The 15584-nt window shown below is 31.6% G+C and overlaps 1 protein-coding gene across 13 annotated transcripts in view; it reads right to left on the minus strand.

Annotated features, from left to right (window-relative positions):
- Window positions 1–5909: 5909 nt before the first annotated feature.
- LOC119603612 (basement membrane-specific heparan sulfate proteoglycan core protein-like) overlaps window positions 5910–15584 on the minus strand; it is a 223110-nt gene continuing 213435 nt past the window's right edge. For all 13 annotated transcript variants that reach the window (XM_037955708.1, XM_037955707.1, XM_037955704.1 and 10 more), the window contains 8 exons: window positions 14984–15189; window positions 14645–14920; window positions 12381–13306; window positions 11901–12318; window positions 11577–11835; window positions 11095–11511; window positions 10883–11030; window positions 5910–6109 (listed from right to left, as the gene is read on the minus strand). In XM_037955708.1, the coding sequence (XP_037811636.1) occupies window positions 6070–6109; window positions 10883–11030; window positions 11095–11511; window positions 11577–11835; window positions 11901–12318; window positions 12381–13306; window positions 14645–14920; window positions 14984–15189 (2690 nt within the window). In that variant the 3' untranslated portion in view covers window positions 5910–6069. The remainder of the gene's footprint in view (window positions 6110–10882; window positions 11031–11094; window positions 11512–11576; window positions 11836–11900; window positions 12319–12380; window positions 13307–14644; window positions 14921–14983; window positions 15190–15584) is intronic.

Genomic DNA, 15584 nt, shown 5'->3' on the forward strand with positions numbered 1-15584 from the left:
CTTATTCTTCCACTTAGATTTAACATAAAAGTGTCCTAGGCTGCCTCATCGATGTGCTCTCGCTTATAATGTAAGCCACAATATCATTAAGACAAATTAATATTTCACTTACATTATGTGTGGAGTTCTAAGCGAAGTTAATGAGACGCCTATAAACGCTTGCAAATAAGAATGTAATGTATGTAGATTACAATCCTATTTGCATTTGTAAGTTAAAGTACCATGTCTTCCGATTATGTTATAGAAAAAATATATATTTTTTATATTTATTTTAAAATTATGCAAGTTTATTTAAAAATGATCATCAAATAATAAACATGTATTATAGTTAATTCAATAAAAATATAATTAAAAAATAAAAGATAAGATAAATGAAATGAATCTTAATTTTCTTTTGAAACTTTCGGTAATCTTCCTTTAGAGATCCTGTAAATAATCAAGAGGAAATTGTCAGTATTAAAACTAGAATATATGAAGTACATTTACCCCAATTTTTAAGTCCGTTTCTGCCATTTAGATCACCACAATTATTTTAAATTTTTACAATAAAATAACTTTTTTAACAAAACACAACGTCACTTACAAAAGATCAACTTTAAACTGAAACAAAAATATTCTTCTTTTCATGTATGTAGTATACAAAAGAAAAATAAAACGGTACTTTAGTTAAGTTTTTTTTTAAAGAAATAAAAACAAAAAACAACATGAAAAAGGCAGCTAACTCTCTGCTTAAATCGTAATCTATGTTATAATTAAAGTGCATGATATGTTGGATTACGCATATATTGCACTCTAAGTACTTAGATTGCTCGCTTAGAACGTCATACTGATGTCATCGAATATTATCTAAGTACTTTGTTTCATTTACCGCTGGGTTTCTTTCGTTTATTCAATAAACTTTTTTGTTACTCTCTTCAGTCCTTTTTGAGTTGTTAACGGTGCGCGTCGTGTTTAAGTAAAGTAATAAAAGGAATTTAGTTAAAAGTGTTAAAAATATTAATAAGTGTTAAAAACCATAGTGTTTTTTATTAAAATCCAAGTTATTTATGTAAAAACTTATTTTTCTAAGAAAATTTAATATAATTCTTTTAAATTTTAGTAATTAAAATGTTCGTTAATGTTTTTCATTCGTCCGCCATTTCGTTTGTGTATCGTTTTGTTAAAATAAAAGTAATAAAAGGAAATAATTCTTAATTTTACAATCTGCTACTACAAAGTAAGTTTGTTTTTATTGTCTTTGTTTAATTTGTGTTAATAAATCTTTATTAAAATCATAACAATTTCGCACAATTTCCTTTCAATGTCAATTATCAAATTGTTTGCCCTTCAATTGTTGAGCTATTTCTGCTTTGTCATGTTTTGTCTTTGCATTGCAATGTTGTTGTTGTTTTTATTTGAATGGCTTGCACTTGCTTGCTGCTTTCATACTGTGTTACATACATATGTATGTATGTTTGTAATGTGCATATGTTTGTATGTTTGTTTCTTAATTTTGGGTGAATAAATGGGAGTGAATATTAAAGTGATTTTGTTTACGTTTTCTGCTCTCTTCATTGTTATGAGTTCGTGTCTTTTATGCACTGCTGTTGTCTGTTTGTTTTTGCAAATCATAACAATGACTTCACTTATTGTTGTTTTTGTTTTGTGTATTAAAGGGTGTTATTGCTTGTTGGCAAGTGGGAGTGAGATTTTTTGTTTTTTTTATTACTTTTTTCTTGTTATTGTTGGTGTTTTGCATTAGCTCTGGTTATTTTCGTTGTTTTTGTAAATAGTGTTTTCTTTTTCTTTGGGGAAATAAGATGTTTTGTTATTACCGTTTTGTTGTGTTTTATGAATGAAATTTTGGACATTTGCCGGTATGCATTAAATAAGAATAAATAGAAGATAATATTGTTGTAGTAATTTCCTTGGTTGTTTGTTTTTGCAAGTCATTTGTTAAGCGCTAATGTTGCGGTTTTTCTGTTGTTTTGCTGTTAATACGGGTAATGAAGACTAGACTATAGGAGAGCATATTGAGTAGACTGTAGACAAAACTATAGACTAGACTATAGACTAGTCCATAGACAAGACTATAGACTAGACTATATACTAGACTATAGACTAGACTATAGACTAGACTATAGATTAGACTATAGACTGGACTACAGACTAGTCTATAGACAAGACTATAGACTAGACTATATACTAGACTATAGACTAGACTATAGACTGGACTATAGACTAGACTATAGACCAGACTATAGACTAGACTATTGACTAGACTCTAGTCTAGACTATTGACTAGACTATAGACTAGACTATTAACTAGACTATAGACTAGACTATAGACTAGATTATGGACTAGAATATTGATTAAACTATAGACAACACTATAGAATAATCTATAGAATAGACTATAGACCACACTATAGAATAGACTATTTTACTTTTTTCTGATACCATTTAAATATACATTGTAATACATATTCAACTTTACATATTTTCTTTATAACACCGTGTTTAGGTTGTTTGCTGTTATTAAGTAATGTTAACGCAACAATGTTAACTTAAACTTTATTTAGTTTATGTTAACTGTTATTTCTTTCACATTTACCTTATTCGTCAACTTAATGTAACATTCTGTTAACTTACTTCCCATTGCCTTCTAATGTTATTAACATTCTGTACTCACATTTCCACAAACTTCCTGCTCGGCTTTCTTTCGTTTATTCAATAAACTTTTTTGTTATTCTCTTCAGTCCTTCTTGAGTTGTTAACGGTGCGCGTTGTGTTTAAGTAAAGTAATAAAAGGAATTTAGTTAAAAGTGTTAAAAATATTAATAGTGTTACAAACTATAGTGTTTTTTTATTAAAATCCAAGTAATTTATGTAAAAAGTTACTTTTTCTAAGAAAATTTAATATAATTCTTTTAAAATTGGTAATTAAAGTGTTCGTTAATGTTTTTTATTCGTCCGCCATTTCGTTTGTGTATCGTTTTGTTAAAACAAAAGTAATAAAAGGAAATAATTCTTAATTTTTACAAGCTGCTACTACAAAGTAAGTTTGTTTTTATTGTCTTTGTTTAATTTGTGTTAATAAATCTTTATTAAAATCATAACAATTTCGCATAATTTCCTTTCAATGTCAATTAACAAATTGTTTGCCCTTCAATTGTTGAGCTATTTCTGCTTTGTCATGTTTTGTCTTTGCATTGCAATGTTGTTGTTGTTTTTATTTGAATAGCTTGCACTTGCTTGCTGTTTTCATACCAACTTGGGTGAATAAATGGGAGTAAATATTAAAGAGATTTTGTTTATGTTTTCTGCTCTCTTCATTGTTATGAGTAAGTGTTTTTTGGAGTGCAGTTGTCTGTTTGTTTTTGCAAATCATAACAATGACTTCTCTGATTGTTGCTCTTGTTGTTTTGTGTATTAAAGGGTGTTATTGCTTGTTGGCAAGTGGGAGTGAGATTTTTTGTTTCTTTTTATTACTTTTTTTCTTATTATTGTTGGTGTTTAGCATTAGCTCTTATTATTTTCGTTGTTCAGAGTTTTTGCTTTTGTAAATGGGGAATGAGGTGTTTTTGTTATTATTATTTTGTTGTTGTTTATGAATAAATTTTAGGACATTTACCGGTATGCATTAAAGAAGAATAAATAGTTCATAATAGTTGTTGTAGCAGTTTCCTTGTAATTCACTTGCCAAGTGATAATGTTGTGGTTTTTCTGCTATTAATCCTGGTAATGAAGACTAGACTATTGAGTAGACTGTAGACAAAACTAGAGACTAGACTAGACTATGGACTGGACTTTAGACTAGACTATAGACTAGACTATAGACTAGACTATAGACTAGACTATAGACTAGACTATAGACTAGACTATAGACTAGACTATAGACTAGACTATAGACTAGACTATAGACTAGACTATAGACTAGACTATAGACTAGACTATAGACTAGACTATAGACTATAGACTAGACTATAGACTAGACTATAGACTAGACTATAGACTAGACTATAGACTAGACTATAGACTAGACTATAGACTAGACTATAGACTAGACTATAGACTAGACTAGACTATAGACTAGACTATAGACTAGACTATAGACTAGACTATAGACTAGACTATAGACTAGACTATAGACTAGACTATAGACTAGACTATAGACTAGACTATAGACTAGACTATAGACTAGACTATAGACTAGACTATAGACTAGACTATAGACTAGACTATAGACTATAGACTAGACTATAGACTAGACTATAGACTAGACTATAGACTAGACTATAGACTAGACTATAGACTAGACTATAGACTAGACTATAGACTAGACTATAGACTAGACTATAGACTAGACTATAGACTAGACTATAGACTAGACTATAGACTAGACTATAGACTAGACTATAGACTAGACTATAGACTAGACTATAGACTAGACTATAGACTAGACTATAGACTAGACTATAGACTAGACTATAGACTAGACTATAGACTAGACTATAGACTAGACTATAGACTAGACTAGACTAGACTATAGACTAGACTATAGACTAGACTATAGACTAGACTATAGACTAGACTAGACTAGACTATAGACTAGACTAAAGACTAGACTAAAGACTAGACTATAGACTAGACTACAGACTAGGCTATAGACTGAACTATAGAATAGACTATAGGCTAGACTATAGACTCGACTATAGACTAGACTATAGGCTAGACTATAGGCTAGACTATGGAATAGACTACAGGCGAAACTATAAACTAAACTATAGACAAGACTGTAGTCCAGATTTTGGACTATAGACTGAACATTAGACAAGACTGTAGTCCAGATTTTGGACCATAGACTAAACTAAAAACTATTAGACCATAGGCTAAACTATAGACTAGACTATTAACTACTAGACTATCGGCTAGATTATAGACGATATTAAAGGCTATACTATAGAACATGCTTTAGACTAGACTATGGACTATAAATTAGACTATATACTTTACAATATACTACTCTATAGTCTAGTCTATAGTCTCGTCTATTGTCTAGTATATAGTTTAGTCTATAGTATAGTCTATAGTCTAGTATTGTCTAGTTTATGTTCTAGTCTAGAAACTAGTCTATAGGGCCCGACTGAAATTTTTCCCCTTCCTCTGAAATAAAACTTTGTTTCGTTTCATTTTTTTAATAATTTGGCTTTTTTTATTTATTATTTAATATTATTTTTTGTTTTCTTGTCACTTAACAACTTTTTACAATAATTTCATGTTTTTTTTTTTTTAATTTTTAATAATAATTGTTTTAGTTATTACACAGTTTTAATTTTCTTTATTATTACATATGCTGGTTTTCGTTAAAATTAAAATTAGTAAATATAACTTGGCTTTTTTTGTTTTTGTTTAAAATAAAAAAATTATTATTTAAACTTTATTATTATTTATAATATTTAATTAAAAAAAAAGAACACATTTAAGCAAATAATGGAATTGTTTTGTTTGTTAAATCGTTGAGTATAAAAACAGGCAGAGTTTTGGTTAAAATACAAAGAAAAATAAACTAAAATTTTTAAAAAATAAAATTTGTTTTTTTAAAATCTTTTTCACAAAAACAAAATTACACTGGTATATTTTTTTGTTTGTTTTTTAAGGCTGCCTGATTATTTTTTTTTTTGATAATTTTTCAATAATTTTACAGTTTTAATGCATGCAGTTTCTATTTTATATAAAATTGTTTTTTTTTGGTAAATTTCAAGTGTTGCCAGATTTTTTGTTTAAATTTTCTTTTATTAGGCTTTAGTTGTTTTTGTTATTTTTTTTTTAATTATTTCTTATTTAATTTTAAAATATATGACACATTTGTTTTTTTTACTTTTTCAAGTAAAATGTTTTTTTCTTTAATGTTAGTTTTGGCTTAAAAATTATTTTTTTTTATAAAAAAAACTATTATAAAGTAAATTTTTTGTTACGATTTTTGTGTTGATTTTTTTTCTTGTTTCCTTAATATTTTTTTCGTAAAAAGTTTTATTTTTTTGTTTTTAAGAATTTTTTTTGGTTAAAAACTAAAAAAGAAAAAAACTATTAAACGACTGGGGGTTCGGGGTCGTCAATTTCATCCACTCTAAAAAAATTAAAAAAAATTAATAAAAAACATTAATAAAAAATTATAAAAAATAAAAATTAATTTCTAAAGATATTTTTTTCTATTTTTTGTAGCCTTTATTTTTGCATTATATTCTTTAATTTATTTTACATTTATAAGTTTTATACACATTTATGCTATAATATCAATTATTGATTTCATTCACAGCGCTTTAATATTATATTTTATATATATATTTATATAAATTTAATTATTATATTTATAATTAATAGTATACTTTTATTTTTTCTTCACTTAATTTAGCCATAAATTGAGCAAAATTATTGAAATGAAACAGAAAAAAAAGACAAGTTGTTAACACAAGACTAAAGACTTGACTAGAGACTGGTATAAATTCCAGAATAGACTATAGTCGTAACTATAGGCAATATATTAGACTTTAAAACAGACTATAGTTTAAACTGTAGGATATGATATAGTCTAGACTGTAATATATAATCATGATTCTAGTCTAGCATATAGTCCGGACAATAGACTAGATTACAGCTCAGACTTGAGACTAGATTATAGTCCAGACTATAGTCTACAATATAGTTCAGACTTTAGACAAAACTAAAATCTAGACTTGAGACTCAACTATAATTTAGATTTTAGTTTGAACTATAGTCCAGACTTTAGACTAATATATAGTTCAGACTTTAGACTAAACTATAGTTCAGACTATAGACTAAACTATAGTCCAGACTATAGACTAAACTATACTCCAGACTATAGACTAAACAATAGTCCAGACTACAGATTCAACTATAGTGCAGACTATAGATTAACTATAGCCTGGACAATAGACTAAACTATAGTCCAGATTGAAATATAAACTATTGTCCATACTATAAACTAAACTATAGTCTAGACTATAGACTAAACTGTAGTCCAGACTTTAGATTAAACTATAGTACAGACTATAGACTATACTATAGTCCAGACTATAGAGTAAACTATATTCCAGACTACAGATTAAACTATAGTGCAGATTATAGATTAACAATAGACCAGACTATAGATTAAACTATAGTCCAGACTATAGAAAAAACAATGGTCCAGACTATAAATTAAACTATAGCCCAGTCCAAACACCAAACTATAGTCCAGACTATAAAGTAAACTACAGTCCAGACTATAGACTAAACTATAGTCCAGACTATAGATTAAACTATATTCCAGACTATAGACTAACCTATAGTTCAGACAATATACTAAACTATAGTCCAGACTATAGACTAAACTATAGTCCAGACTTTAGATTAAACTATAGTCCAGACTATAGACTAAACTATAATCCAGACTTTAGATTAAACTATAGTCCAGATTATAGATTAGTCTAAAGTTAGACTATACACTAAACTATAGTCCACACTATAGACTAAACTATAGTTCAGACTTTAGACTGAACTATGGTCCAGACTATAGAATAAACTATAGTCCAGACTATAGACTAAACTATAGTCCAGTTTTTGGACTAAATTTTAGTCCCGACTATAGGCTAAACTATAGTCCAGACTATATACTAAACTATATTCCAGACTATAGACTAAACTATAGTCCAGACTATATATTTAATTATTTATATAGACTAAAATGTAGTTCAGACTATAAACTAAACAATAGTTCAGACTATAGACTAAATAATAGTCTAGACTATAGACTAAACTAAAGTCTAGGCTATAGATTAAATTATAGTCCAGACTATAGACTAAACTGTAGTTCAGACTATAGACTAAACTATAGTCCAGACTATAGATTAAACTATAGTCCTGACTATAGAGTAAACTATAGTCCAGAATAGATTAACTATAGTCCATACTATAGACCAAACTATAGTTCAGACTATAGATTAAACAATAGTCCAGACTATAGACTAAACTACCAGACTATAGACTAATCTATGGTCCAGACTATAGACTAAACTATAGTCCAGACGATAGAGTAAACTGTAGTCTAGACATTAGACTAATCTATAGACTTTAGAGTAAAATAATAGTCCCGGCTATGGATTAAACTATAGTTCAGACTATAGACTAAATTATAGTCCAGACTATAAACTAAACTATTGTCCAGACTATAGACTAAACTATAGTGCAGACTATAAATTAAAATATATTCCACACTATAGATTAAACTATAGTCCAGACTATGGACTAAACTATAGTCCAGTCTATGGACTAAACTATAGTTCAGACTATAGACTAAACTATAGCCCAAACTATATACTGAACTTTAGTCCAGACTATAGACTGAACTATAGTCCAGACTATAGATTAAACCATAGTCCAAACTATTGACTAAACCATAGTCTACACTATTGACTAAACTATAGTCCAGACTTTGGACCAAACTATAGTCCAGACTATAGACTAAACTATAGTCCAGACTTTAGATTAAACTATAGTCCAGACTATAGACTAAACTATAATCCAGACTTTAGATTAAACTATAGTCCAGATTATAGATTAGTCTAAAGTTAGACTATACACTAAACTATAGTCCACACTATAGACTAAACTATAGTTCAGACTTTAGACTGAACTATGGTCCAGACTATAGACTAAACTATAGTCCAGTTTTTGGACTAAATTTTAGTCCCGACTATAGGCTAAACTATAGTCCAGACTATATACTAAACTATATTCCAGACTATAGACTAAACTATAGTCCAGACTATATATTTAATTATTTATATAGACTAAAATGTAGTTCAGACTATAAACTAAACTATAGTTCAGACTATAGACTAAATAATAGTCTAGACTATAGACTAAACTAAAGTCTAGGCTATAGATTAAATTATAGTCCAGACTATAGACTAAACTGTAGTTCAGACTATAGACTAAACTATAGTCCAGACTATAGATTAAACTATAGTCCTGACTATAGAGTAAACTATAGTCCAGAATAGATTAACTATAGTCCATACTATAGACCAAACTATAGTTCAGACTATAGATTAAACAATAGTCCAGACTATAGACTAAACTACCAGACTATAGACTAATCTATGGTCCAGACTATAGACTAAACTATAGTCCAGACGATAGAGTAAACTGTAGTCTAGACATTAGACTAATCTATAGACTTTAGAGTAAAATAATAGTCCCGGCTATGGATTAAACTATAGTTCAGACTATAGACTAAACTATAGTCCAGACTATAAACTAAACTATTGTTCAGACTATAGACTAAACTATAGTGCAGACTATAAATTAAAATATATTCCACACTATAGATTAAACTATAGTCCAGACTATGGACTAAACTATAGTCCAGACTATAGACTAAACTATAGTTCAGACTATAGACTAAACTATAGCCCAAACTATATACTGAACTTTAGTCCAGACTATAGACTGAACTATAGTCCAGACTATAGACTGAACTATAGTCCAGACTATAGATTAAACCATAGTCCAAACTATTGACTAAACCATAGTCTACACTATTGACTAAACTATAGTCCAGACTTTGGACCAAACTATAGTCCAGACTATAGACTAAACTATAGTCCAGACTATAGACTAAACTATAGTCCAGACTATAGACTAGACTATAGACAAGACTATAGACTAAACTATAGACCAGATTGTAAACCTCACAATGGCCTAGACTTTAGACTAGAACATAGAACAGAAAATAACTAGACTATAATCTAAGCTACTGTCTACCGCAGACAAGGTTAGAGGCTATATCAAGACTTGACTTGATATTCCGGACTACAGCCTGGGCTTCTAGTCAACTGAACTGGGCTATAGACAAGATAATAATCCAGATTATAAATTAGACTATATTAACGTATGTATTTCGTACACAGTAGAGTATACTATAGCTTTGACTAAGGTCCCCCTTATGTTCACAATATAGTCTACATCAGATTACAGCTTAACTGTAAAGCTTACTTCCAACTTAAGATATTTAAGCCAAATTATTGTTGCATTATTAGTGGTTTAATAACAGTTTTGAGCTGTTGACATGTTATTGATATGTTGATAATGTTTTGAAGCTTTTTCTTATGGAATTATTTATAATAATTTCTTTCCAATGATATGAGGATATACAATAACTATTATTTAATATTATACAGTTTGATGTTGTTGTTGTTTTTTGCGGTATATATTGTTATATAAAAACAAAATTCTTACAAATTCCTAAATATAATTGACTAGAAAACTTTTCTCTGTTAAAAATAAATTGAGCTACTAAATTGACTAATTTAGGATGTTTTAAACTTTAAATTAATATTTTAAAGTTTCTCTTTTCAATGAACGCATTTTGATTTTCAAACAAAACTTTATGTTTTCAATTTGATTTTAAAATAGATTTTAAAATATTTACTAGTTATTAAACAGGATTCTACTAGGTAGGTAAGAGAGGAACTTAGGGTAATTAAAAAGGTTTTAGGATTTGAGTGTCTTAGTAGGGCAGCACGACTGGTGCTGTAGGAATTTATTATGGAGGGTGTAGGTCTAGGATATAGTATATGTACGGGTGGGGGTTGATCCAAAGCATCAAACATGCTGGGATCAAAACGAAAATCATTATAATCTAACTCATGATAAACTAAACTAGAAGGATTCCAAGTTCTGCATAAGAACAGAAGAAGCAGCATGTTGTGAAAGAAAATTTATTAGAATTTAAGGCTTTGAATAGAGAAATTTAAAGATTTTAAAAGAAAATTCGATTAAAACCTTTAAATCGCATAAGTTTTGATGGTGATTCTTAAGGCTTTAATGGAATACTTACTCTGGACAAGAGTCAACATTGATACCGCTTACAGCTACTTTGCCTAGATCTATGATACCACTACTTTCACCCTCCACTACCCTAACGCAACCGTTAAAGTATTGTGTATAACGGCCGCCGGTAAAGGAAACCAAATCGGGAGCGCCACCTTAAATAGAAACAACCAATAGATTAAGATTCAGTCAACTCGAGATTTTCTATAGAAAACTCACCTATAAAGACATGGCCGGGCAGAGACATGGTATTCTTGCCGGTGGGTGTGGCCTCAGCAGTATACAATAAATGATCCAATTCCAAAATGGCAGTATTATCGGTACGTTTAATCAAAACAATATGACGTTGACCATCATCGACACGTTTATCGGGATTACGTACTACACCTTCTTCACCATTCAAACGGAATTTAAACTCAACATAACCACCGGTTATAGCTAAAGCCATATAATCTTGATTATTAAAGGCCTCACCCTTAGCTTGGCCCCACCATAATAACAAACCATTAGGTTCACTGGTCGAGAAGACCATGGCAGCAAAAGAGTACTTCTGTTCGATGTTCTCATCAAATTGGGATCTATTCAATTCCAAATAACCATTGCCATGGAAATTGGCATCGAATTGTAGGGTTATGTCTAAAAAGATCAATAATTTAGCAAAAAAAGATCTCTCGCTACAAAGGTTAAACCTTTCAACTTACGTTCTTCACAGTGTTTGCCGGTAAAGCCTACCATACAGCTGCATACCGCCATATCATCTATGATCGTACACTGGCCGCCATTTTCACAGGGATCACTGGCACAGGCATCCATTACACCCAAGTCATTTTCGTTAGTTAATTGATCTTCGTGGGCAAAGGTTTCGTTTTGATCGATTTCATTTATTTCGCCACAATTTTGTATATTGGCCGCATCGCTTATATCGGCTATTAAGTTAATCTCTCTCAAGCCCTCGTACAGCTGTAAACAGGAAACCAAATATATCTTCTTCCTAACCACCAATTCTCACTTTCAAAAAAACTTACATTTGATACACAACCATCAAAACCGTGCGTCACATTAACATCTCTATTCAAAGTGATCTTTTCGTGATCGTAACCGCCTATATACATGGGAGTCTTAATATATAACGTGCGTGCTGCTCCGGCAGCCTTGGCTTTTTGTTCAGGTTCTCCGCCTACTCTCAAAATGCCCTCACCAAAACGTCTGGCAATTTCTATTTCAGTCCATTTATTTACCGGCAATGGGTTCATAGATCTCACTACCACCGGTTTCAAACGGGCTCCGGTATTGATGATCAATTCCACATGTTTATTGCGCAAAACTACCGCCACAAAGTCTCCACTAGGTAATTTACTTTCGGCCGCATACAATAAAACAGCATCTTCCAAGGTATTAGGTCTTACCTGGAACTTAATGTTCAATTTGGAGGCTCTTGGGGTTCTGAAGAAAATCAAACAAAATTTATTAACTTTTAACCCTATTTGCGCTTGCCAATAACTTACCCATAAGCTGCAAAACTGTTCTTCTTGAAGGCCAAACTATTCTCATTTAAATGTTCAATATATTGACATCTATCTCCGGTCTTATTCAAAGGACACAAACATTCCATACCCATTTCGGTGTTTTCACAACGTCCAGTACCGCAAATGCCAGGAGTACACTGGGTACCCTTTATCGCACAGTTACGTCCGGTCCAGCCTTGTTGGCAGATACAGGTATAAGCCATTTCGGTTTGACTTTCCAAACAAATACCGCCATTATTGCAGGGACTATCACTGCAAGGTTGGCAGGCAGTAATGCCATCCTTAACCTTAGCCTCCTTCATCAATTCAATAATCGAACCCTGCAAAGTCAAACGGCTAATGCAACCGATAAATCCAACAGGCTGATCAACAGCATCGCGTGGCAATATATCCCAACTGGGTACACCACCCAAATACAAATCATCTACCAAATCCAAAGAACTGGAAGGCGATAAAGTTGGGAAGGCTACGGGATGTTGATCATCGACTTGCATATAACCATCACGACGGAAACGATTCACTCTAATCGTATGCCATTCATTAAGTTCCACCGGCTGTTCGGCTATAATCACCATCGATTTGCCATCGAAATCGAAACGGAATTCGGGATAACGTTCATTTAAGCTCAATGAAATATAATCACCATTACCCTTCTTTTGACCATTGAACAAGAGCAAACCATTGGGTTTTTCGGGGCGGAATGTTATGTCAAAGTTGAATTTAATATAGGAATCACGCAGGGTAGGGAAAGACATGTAACTGATAGGATCTTGATGGAATTGAGGAATGGCTCCGGTCACCACTAATATGGTGGGATAGTCAACCGATTGACCATCGGCAGCAGTGGCTGTACAGATGTAGGTGCCGGCATCACTAGCCTGAACATCGGCGAGATGTAGTTTGTCCTGGAGAAAGAAGAAAAGACCAGAATAAAGTTAAATTGGGTTAGAGAACTGAAATATAACTGAACTGAAAGTTATCTAGAACTAGATGTGATCCACAGATCACTTTAAAAACATCTAGAATTAGAAGACTAAAACAGAAATAGAATAGAACAGAACGGAACTAGAACCGAACTAAAACAGAATTAGAACAGATTGAGAACAGAACTAGAACGGAACTAGAACAGAACTAGAACATAACTAGAACAGAACTAGAACAGAACTAGAACAGAACTAGAACAGAACAAGAACAGAACTAGAACAGAACTAGAACGGAACTAGAACGGAACTAGAACAGAACAGAACTAGAACAGAACTAGAACAGAACTAGAACAGAACTAGAACAGAACTAGAACAGAACTAGAACAGAACTAGAACAGAACTAGAACAGAACTAGAACAGAACTAGAACATAACTAGAACAGAACTAAAACAGAACTAAAACAGAACTAGAACAGGACTAGAACAGAACTAGAACAGAACTAAAACAGAACTAAAACAGAACTAAAACAGAACTAAAACAGAACTAGAACAGGACTAGAACAGAACTGGAACGGAACTAAAACAGAACTAGAACAGAACTAGAACAGAACTAGAACAGAACTAGAACAGAACTAGAACAGAACTAGAACAGAACTAGAACAGAACTAGAATAGAACTAGAACAGAACTAGAACAGAACTAGAACAGAACTAGAACTAGAACAGAACTAGAACAGAACTAGAACAGAACTAGAACAGAACTAGAACAGAACTAGAACAGAACTAGAACAGAACTAGAACAGAACTAGAACAGAACTAGAACAGAACTAGAACAGAACTAGAACAGAACTAGAACAGAACTAGAACAGAACTAGAACTAGAACAGAACTAGAACAGAACTAGAACAGAACTAGAACAGAACTAGAACAGAACTAGAACAGAACTAGAACAGAACTAGAACAGAACTAGAACAGAACTAGAACAGAACTAGAACAGAACTAGAACAGAACTAGAACAGAACTAGAACAGAACTAGAACAGAACTAGAACAGAACTAGAACAGAACTAGAACAGAACTAGAACAGAACTAGAACAGAACTAGAACAGAACTAGAACAGAACTAGAACAGAACTAGAACAGAACTAGAACAGAACTAGAACAGAACTAGAACAGAACTAGAACAGAACTAGAATTCAACTAGAACTGAATTAGAACTGAACTAGAACTGAAAAAGAACTAAGCTAGAACTGAACTTGATCTGATATGGATTCAAAAGTTTCAAGGACCCTGCTTTTTAAGTATAGCTTGATCTTTTCATACTTACATTCAAGATATCAGTACCCATTTGCATTTGACCATATTGACGCGACCATCTATAGCTGGGACCCTCATAGGCATTCTCAGCATTACATAACAATTGAGCACGTGTGCCTACATCGGCATGCACAATCTTGGGATGTTTCCATTCATGAACACTAGCCTCAATATCCAATTCATAGCTGGTGGTATAAAGATCACCCTCATCGGTCTTACACTTGCAGACATAACGTCCAGCATCGTGAGGAGTAACATGGCTAATAATCAAACGATTGCCAATTTGCTAAGAAAAGGAAAAACAAGGTTTAAGATATTTGTAGCGAGGACTTAGTTATAGAGTACTTACTTGTAGATTGGGAGGCAAGGGCTCACCATCAGCTCTTTCCCATATAACATCGGTATAACTATTATCCGAGGAATAACATTCCACTTCGGTGGACTCACCCACTCTCAATTTTGATTGTTGCTGATCGACTCTTAACATGGCATCACGTACTCGAGGAGTGGTGGACACAATTGTAGAAGGATAATAGGGTAAAGGTCTTACACCAGCTGTTGTTGTTGTTTTTTTTTTGTTGTATTTCAAAGGGGATTTTTTTTTATTTGTTTTGGAGCACAGTGTATAGTGTTTAAGTTAAGAGTTGGTGGTTTTTTTTTTGCATGTTTTGAACGTTGAGAGTTTATGATCGAGAATTGAGATGAACAGCATTACACACACATACACACATATATAGAGACATATGAGAGCACATTAACGTTCAGGTGATTTTGGAAATTTTAATTTAACAATTTTTGTGCGTTGATAACGAATTTCAATTTTGATTTTGATTTTTTTTTTGGAAAAATTTGGGCCATGATTTTGATTTTTATTTTTGAGGATTGATAAGGTGAAAAAAATATAAAAATAAACATAAATATGTTAGCATAAATTGTTTTAAATTATTTGT

The sequence above is a fragment of the Lucilia sericata genome, unplaced genomic scaffold, assembly GCF_015586225.1.
Source record: "Lucilia sericata isolate MDLA Ls3-8-SP2 unplaced genomic scaffold, ASM1558622v1 Contig000317F_arrow, whole genome shotgun sequence".
Lineage (NCBI taxonomy): Eukaryota > Metazoa > Arthropoda > Insecta > Diptera > Calliphoridae > Lucilia > Lucilia sericata.